This window comes from Chrysochloris asiatica, unplaced genomic scaffold (assembly GCF_000296735.1).
Source record: "Chrysochloris asiatica unplaced genomic scaffold, ChrAsi1.0 scaffold00376, whole genome shotgun sequence".
Taxonomy (NCBI): Eukaryota; Metazoa; Chordata; class Mammalia; order Afrosoricida; family Chrysochloridae; genus Chrysochloris; species Chrysochloris asiatica.
In genome coordinates, this window is record NW_006408894.1 from 292,282 (window position 1) to 301,069 (window position 8,788).

The window sequence follows — 8,788 nt, forward strand, 5'->3', positions numbered from 1 at the left end:
AACAACAACAACAACAACAAAAAGGACTAGTAAAGTCTTATTGCATATTGGATAGTATCACATTAGCCTGAGAAAGTCTTTTCATTGATTCACAAACATTTATAGAAAGTTCATAGAATGTGAAAAGTTAAACGGGCAATTATGCATCTGATACTTATTAACAACCTGCCCATATTGAACATGAGTTTTAGCTGGGGTACTTTTAGAAAGCTAGGCTATCTGGTTACTCCTTCCCAGTAACTGGTTTACAGGGCACCACAGTAATTAAAGGGAATTGTTAAGGTTCTTACCGTGTACTGAAAACTGTGGCCATGAAAATGAACTGTGTGTAGGTCGAATTCACCTCCTAAACCAATCAAATACCAATTCACTTCATCCCCAACGTGCAGCGTCAGACCTTGGTTATTTCCAAACACTCTTCCATTAATTGCTGTGAGGAACACAATTTTTCATATTCAACACGGATTTGAAATGGTATGTTTTTAGAAGCAATAAAGATTTTTAAGTGAGCCTGAGGAACTGACAAACACCACCAAGACATTCATTCATGGCTGTTCCTAATAGTAGAGTTTTTCTTGCTCAAGAAAATGAGACACTGATTTATGCTCTAACATAATCTGGTTAGACTTGAATATTTCACAACTAAGTGTTCTTAAATTAGTGATGGAATATTGGAATTTAAATGTGTCTATATATTTAAAAGGAGCTCTGGTAGCATAGTGGTTATGAATCAGGCTGCTAACCTCAAGGTTGGCAGTTCAAAACTACCAGCTGTTTCGTGGGAGAAAGATGAGGCTTTCTCCTCCCGTAAAAATTTACAGCCTTGGAAACCCTGTGCAGGGTCATTATGAGTTGGAACTGACTCCACGGTACTTAACAACAACAACAACATATATTTTAAGTATAGCTAAAATGATTACCAGAGACTGAGTATATTAGGAGTATGCATTTCCATTTTACTTCATGATCTGTCATTTGTAGGACTGAAAGCACTGTTTACTTGACATTCAGGTGTCTTGTCTCTTTTCTAATCACTCCTAAGGGATCTGTAGTTAAATGCCATTGAATCAGTTCTGACTTGTAGTGACTCGGTATAGGGTTTCCAAGGAGAAACTGGTGGGTTTAAACTGTCGACTTTGCTGTTCAAACCAACCTTGTGGTCCAGTGCATTATCCTGAAACTAACTCTAAAGTATTAGTTTCCTCATAATAGGAAGAAAATATTAATATTAAAAAATATATATGTATGTATATTCTCCTTTTTACTTTGCTAATCTGTGTGGATCTTTTGAAATGCATAAATATGGTTATTGTAGTTGTTAAGTGACATCGAGTCTATTCCAAGTCACAATGACCCTGTATAGGGTTTCCGAGGAACTACTGGTGACTTTAACCACAAACCCTTAATGTAGTTCAAGCTGACCTTATCCTATAAGCTGACGTAGGGAAACTTTTTTTTGCTATGGACCATTTGGATATTTATAACATCATTCTCGGGCCATACAAAATGATCAACTTAAAAATTAGCCTGCAATAATGTGATGACTGGAACTGCAGTTACCTTGGCAGGGCTAGGGGTTTCTCATCCCTGCTGCATAGGGTTTCTGAGGAATGGCTGTTGGATTTGACCCAGCAGTTCAATCTGACCTTGCAGTCCAGTGCATTATCCTGCAGCGTCAAACCAGAATTCCCAATGTGGTTGTTGTTAAGTGCTATCAAGTCGGTTCTAATTCATAGCGACCCTGTATAGGGTTTCCGAGAAGCGGCTGCTGAGCTTGAGCTGCCAGCCTTGTGGTTCAGACCAACCTTGCAGTCTATCTCATTAACCTGCAGTACCACACCAGGACTCCAAATATGGTGACAGGATGTAATTTGAATCTATGGAGATGTGGCTGTAAATTTTCTGGTGATGGAGAAGTGTGATAGAAAAAGCTCAAAGCCACTTCCCTAGGCCAATGCTTTCCAACTTAAATATGTATATACATGGCCTGGAGATCTTGTTAAAATTCCGATTCTGATTTAGTGGATCCGTAGAACCTAAGATTTTGCAATTCTAGGACTTTCCCAACTGATGCTGATATTGTTGGTCCATGGATTACACGTCAAATAGCAAGTACCTAGATGACTGACAATGTTACTCCAAAGTACACATCTGTTCTTGTCATTTCTTAGGTCAGTACCTTACTGTCTCTTTCTCAGTGTTTTTTATTTTAAACAGGGTGACTTTTGGCAATGCCTTTTGGCCCAGAAAGGCAATTTGGCTATGACTTTTGGTCCAGAAAGACAATTGGCAATGTCTGAACATGAATTTGATTGCCACAACTTGCTGGGTAGATTGCTACTGCCATCAAATGGGTAGAAACCAAGGATGCTGCTGAACAACTTAAAATGCACAACACAGTCCTCCACAAAAAAGAATTCTCCCACAACGTCAGTGGTGCCAAGGCTGAAAAATTCTGGTGGAATTCTCTTTTTCTATTGGACAAATTCAGCTCCTCCCCTTCATGAAGGTTTTCTTTCTTTTTTAAAATATGAAGGTTTTCTTGACCTTTCAAATTAGAATTTAAAACCCAGCAGAGTGTTTACATCTCTGTTACCATGTCTTTCCAGTGCTTTGTATTGCAACAATGGACAAATTTGCTGCCCACTGGAAGGGAGACCCCTGATTTTATGGGCCTGAAGACTCCTCAGGCCTAGTGTGATCTTTTGTGCCTTCTATGATGCTCATTAAAAATATGGGTAGGAAGGATATTGTCTTTGAATTAATTTTGTAATAACATACGTTTCCTGATGAAAAAAATGAAGAAGTTGAGAATGACCATATTTAGATGTGCCTTTGTAACCCCTTACTGATTGTGTCTCTGAGCTTCCTCAGATGAAAGGCTAGGATGAGAAAAACTGACTGGGTAAGGCTATGATGAAATAAGATTGTTTATGTACTTTTTATTTGAGTAATTGGGGTGTACGTTACAAACGAGACACACCAGGTCAAAATCAACCTATAAAAGAATTTGATTGAAGGTTTTAAAAATTCTGCCTATGAAGGCCTTTGGTCCTGGTAGGGGAAGGGTGGATAGGGTTGTGTGTGCTCCAGTTTTCCTTAAGCCCCACCTCCCTTGTCTTTATGTAAAATACTTAGAAAAGCATGTAGTAGTGTTCTTGCAGAAATGATAGCTGATATTCCTGGTTTTACATTGTTGCATGACTCTGGAAGGTGTTAGAGACTGTCATAAGGCTCTAAGCCCGTGATCTATGTAAACTTTGGGCCAAATTCAGCCCACAGTCTACAAACTAAGAATGCTTTAAAAATTTTTAAATGATTGAAAACAACAAAAGAAAAATAATATTTTGTGACATGTGAAAGTTATATGAAATACAAATTTCAGTGTCCATAAATGAAGTTTTATTGGTTCACAGCCACATTATTTTACTAAAATATTGTCTATGGCTTGTTGTTGTTGCTGTTAAGTGCCATCGAGTCAGTTGTGACTCATAGTGACCCTGTATAGGGTTTCCAAGGAGTGGCTGGTGAGTTTAAACTACCGACATTACAGTTCAAACCGACCTTGCAGTCTAGCAAATTAACCCACAGCGCCACACCAGGACTCCACGTATGGCTTACATACTCATGTTGTCTATGGCTGATTTTGTGCTTCTGTGGCAGAGTATGGTCTCTGACAGAGAGACCCTATGGACTGTCATCTGCTCCTTACAGAAAACATAACTCCTGGTCTAGGTGATCTACAGCATAGCTCTATGTGATTGTATTCTACCAACTGTGATGAGCTTGACAAATGTGATCATTTATGTGGAACATTTTGAGAGAGCTTTCACTGGTGAGTTAGCAGATATTACCGTGCATTTGATTGCTGAGGTCAAAATCATCATCTTCCCTGTCTATGTTGTTTGGATCAGAAGAATAGGCGCTGATATTCTCTTCAAAGTACCAAGACCTGTTCTCATTAAAAATCATGAAGAGGAGAACACGGTGAACTATGCTGGGTCTGGTGTTTTTGCGACATATGATTAATGACCCTATTAGTCCACTGTTAAGATCCTGAAATGGCAAAGCAAGATTATTACTATTATTATTAACTGCGCTCACAATTAAAAATTTCCACCACACAATAAAAGGAGCACAATAGATTTTTAGGCTCGTGAGGCCAGATCTTAGTTTTTAATGATTGGGATTCTTAAACTGAGAGTAAGTAATAAAATGCTTTTCATGCTAAAATTTTGATTTGAAGAAAAATTGTGTTCTCTCTCATTAAAGTCTAAAGAGAACAACAAACTCCTGAAAGGAATTTTAGATGCATTCTTCAGCAGATTTGAGAGCTGTATTTAAACAAGTTTAATTAAGAGACCAAACTTTGATGATTTTGAGTAGAATTCCCTGGCATTGGAGTCTGTTGGTAGAGAATTAATTAGAAAGGACTCAGGTCTTGTCCCCATTCTGCCTCTGCCTCACAGCAGCTTTCTGCCAGGGGTCTTGGTTTACAGTCACTTTGTTTTGGAGGACTGTTTTAGTTGTTGTTCTAGGCAGAGGGTGAGTCAAAATAAGCAACTCCAAAAGAGGAGACTTTTTTTTTTTTTTTTAATTTCAATGCAAACAAACTTGGATTTCAGTATTGAGTTAAAAATATATATACATATGTATTTTTTGTTATTGTTAAGTGCCATTGAGTCATTTGTGACTCATAGAGATCCCTAAAGAATTCTGCAGGCTGTAAATCTTTGAGGGGACAGAAATCCTCACCCATCTCCCTCAGAATTACTGGTGGGTTTGAACCATCATCCTTGTGGTACGTAGTCCAGCGCTTAGCCTATGGACTCACCATGCAATGTATATATTTATTTCTCACTAATAGTAGAAGTTTTAAACGTCATATCTTGTTTCTTGAAGCCCAAATCTTATTCAATGGAATAAAGAATGAGAGATTATTATTATTATACAGTTAGACATATTTCCACTTGTAGTGACACTTTTGAAAATGTCATACAGTCTAAGTAATCATAATGAAATTATTTGATTTGCTCTCAAAAAAAGCAAACTTGTGAAGGAGTGAAAGTTGAGCAGCATTTGTTTACTTGATAGAGCACATAGCACTAAGAGTTTTTGTTTTTTTTAACAGAAGAACAAAGACAATCCTCTTCTTCCTTCAATTATTATTTCTAAGAGTAAGTAAGATAAAAACTGGTTTGAATTCAAATTTACCTTAACGAAGTCCACAGTTGAATAGTAAACCCAAGGTATGCACTCAAAGTCATTTGAAGTAGGACCAGTTCTTTCAGGAATCTGCCAGGTGTATGTTTGAATTTCTCCTAAAAAGGCAAATACTGTGTATTTAAATGCAGCATTTTAAATAATACTTCTTCATGGAGAACCAGATAATGAGCAGACACTATAGCTATGAAATTAATAATCAGCATAGTCCTCACTTTCACTTCAGGCTCCTTTGCACTGACATAAATAAGGGATCTGAGATTCAGTTTCCTCATAAACATAAAATGGCGATTTAGGGATTAGGTGAGAGACTGCATCTGAAACTTTTAGGATTGCATTGCCTGGGCCACAGTGTGAAGTCAATGTCGATATCAGTGTTGGCTGTTTTGTTTCCAGGATTAGTAAATCTAAACCTTATCGTGATTCTGCCGTTTAAAAATTTCAACCATTAAATTTCTAATTTATTCACTGTAATGAAAACAATGCAAGCTTTAACAGGTGACAGGTTTGTCTATTCCAATTTATGGCACATTTATGTCCTCTTTCCTCTGAAAGTCATTTGCATTAGCCTAATAGAGTCCTAAGGAGCTCAGATAGCATAGTTGTTACAAATCAGGCTGCAAACCTTAAGGTCAGCAGTTCAAAACTACCAGCTGTTGCACGGGAGGAAGATGAGGCTTTCTGCACCTGTAAAGATTTACAGCCTCAGAAACCCTTGTACAGGGTCGCTATGAGTTGAACTGACTCCACGGCACATAACAACAACAACAAATGGAGTCCTGGTATGTCACTGTGGGCTAATGCGTCAGACTGCAAAGTCATTTGAACTGCAAGGTCAGCGGTTCAAGCTCACCAGCTACTTCTTGGAAACCCTATACAGGGTTGCTATGGGTTGGAATCGACTTGACAGCTCTTAACAACAACAACAATGGACTTGAAAACTGTACTCCTGCAGGAGAGAGAGTTCTTGAGTTCATCCGCTCTGTCTTTTGTAATTCTTCACCTTTCAGTTCTAGAGGCTTCAGTTACTTTTTCCATGCATCTATGTCATAATTTTCATCCTCCAATAACCAACTCTAGCTTCCTGCTTTTACTCAGGACTAACTTTCCACTTACAGCTCACCACACAGTGTCTGGTCCACAGTGGGCACTAGAAAGTATTTGTGCTCTACATGGAATGTACCCTTTCTTGACTAACCAATATGGGATGCTGACTTGCAAAAGTCCTTCATAGAAGCTTAATTGTGGCGCCTCCACAGAACTGTCTGTTTTCAAAAGCAAATGGTAATATTTCATCCACCATCAAAGTATACCTTCAATTGCTCTGTCTCACAAATCTTCCCATTCCAAATTTGCCTCTTCTGTTGACATTCTTAAATTTGAAACTACTTGGAGTTCTGATGTGACACTGTAGAATAAGCATTTTCTCTTCCTTTCCATAGTCATTGATCCCCAGAAAGTTATCACATAAACCTCTTTCATATGATGCTTTATTTCAGAATCTGCTATCTGAAAATTTTTATTAAAAAGCAGCCATTTTCTTCTGAGGTGGCTATGGTGAATGGCAAGCTATAGAGCAGTGATGCCCAAGAAGTGTTGATACATGAGTTTTATCACTTCTCCTTAGAAGTTCTACTCTCTCCACATCCCCTCTCACTCACTGCCTCTTGTACTCAACTCCTGCCACAGTGTTTGACTTGGAGAGATGAACACAGCACAGAAATACCTGGCAGCTGGACAGGAATGAAAGTGGGAGGAGAGTAACCAGAGAGGAAATTTTAGATACAAGGGAAAGTGGGCCCTGAAGACCAAATGCCCACTTGACAGTTTTGTCCCACATTTGACTTGAAAATGGAGTTTCCTTTTCAAACTTTTTCTTCTGGTCTTTCTTTCTAGCCCACTGGACTTTCTTGTCTGGAACTATACCCATGTTTAAGAAAGAACATCTGTACCATTGTTGTTTGTTGTTAAGTGCTGTCGAGTAGGTTCAGACTCATAGTGACTCTGTATAGGGTTTCCAAGTACTGGCTGGTGAGTTTGAACCACTGGCCTTGTGGTTAAAACCAAAGCAATTACCTGGCTGTGTGGGAACAACAGTAGAGTAGTTTGTTCTCACTCCATGAGCGTGGATTGAATATGGTCTTGAGGCTTTGTTTTTAAACAGAATTCGGAGTATATTACCAGGGTTGAGAAATATTAATGGACCTAGGGAACATAAAATAGAAAATGAATGAATAATTGGGTTTGTTTTTAATTACAACTGGAGTCACTGATCCTCTCAATTATTTATACAATCATTTACTTGCATCCCTTTATTTAACATGCAGCCAAATGAAACATAAACATTTTTAACAAGTGGATCATTGTTGATTTATGAAACATGGTTTTTTCCTAGAAAGATTTAAATGATCTAGTTTTTTTGTTGTTGTTGTTGTTTTTTTAAATAAGCTTTGTCTCTAGAAAGTTGTTTTGATGAGCATCAGTTAATGCCCAGGAAAACATGCTCCTACAGCTTTAGAAATGGAGCCATCTAGTTTTCTTCTTTATCAGTCTCACCTTTTGAATATTTTATTCCTTGCCCCTTCACCTTAGTGGAATAGCACAGGGAGCTGCAAGGGCTATTTACAGACCACTACTGATTTTCTCTTAGAGACTAGACACCCATTCATTTTACCCTCTTCCCTTCCACCCCAGGATCAGAACTACAAGTATAATATTTTTAAAAATAAAAAATTATCATCAACAACAACAACCACAAACCCTCTTCCTATTTGGAAGCAGATTGAACAGGTGGTTGTAACAATTTTGAAACAGAGATGGCTTTGAAAGGAATTGAACAGTAAGAACTCTCTTCAAATTTGTGCTACAGTTGCTGAAAACAGAGTCCTGAAGATGCCTGGTGAATATTATATGCTGGTTAAAGACAGGGCTACTCTTTCTGCTAAGACAATTCCACCATCCCACATACTAAGCATGTTTTTACTTTTCCACAAAGTGTTTTCCTTTTTGCATAAATTGTAATAGAATCTAGAGGTTCATATTACACTATTTTTGTTGGTGCATTCAGCCAGAATCCCAGAGAAAACAAACATCCTGCTGTTACTAAAGACAGGCACCTATCTCAAAGCAATGGGAACTAGATGGGCCTTGTAGGGGTGAAAAAGGGACAACCTCAAGAGGTGGATGCAGAGCCAAGATACATAAAGGTTCATTCTCATCAGTACCCTAATTCATCAGCTGGGGGTCCCAGCAAGGAAATGGTCTCTGGTATACACACAGATAGCAAGACTTGAGTATATTTGAGGAAATGTCATATGCCTTCTGGAAATGCCATACATGGGTGCCTAGAGATGACTCGTAGGTTTCCTAATTGTTCTATCAAGGGTAGACAAAGGTGAAAAACACTTAAATTTAAACAATGAATCACATCTCCGCCTGTATTAGGGTTCCCTGGGCTTTGTCTTAATTTCAGATATTATCCCTAATTTCTAAGGTCCCTTCTAGATGTAGAATTCCTTGGTTCTAAAAATAAGAACCTAGGTAATTCGATCATATTACCTTTGTG

The 8,788-nt window shown here is 38.2% G+C and overlaps 1 protein-coding gene across 1 annotated transcript in view; it reads right to left on the reverse strand.

Moving 5' to 3' along the window:
• Nucleotides 1-8,788, reverse strand: part of LOC102812634 (ceruloplasmin-like) — a 63,541-nt gene that overhangs the window by 16,876 nt on the left and 37,877 nt on the right. Inside the window, exons 14-17 of the mRNA XM_006876370.1 lie at nt 7,300-7,428; nt 5,215-5,321; nt 3,855-4,056; nt 291-430 (exon numbers count right to left, since the gene is read on the reverse strand). Coding sequence (XP_006876432.1) covers nt 291-430; nt 3,855-4,056; nt 5,215-5,321; nt 7,300-7,428 — 578 coding nt within the window. The remainder of the gene's footprint in view (nt 1-290; nt 431-3,854; nt 4,057-5,214; nt 5,322-7,299; nt 7,429-8,788) is intronic.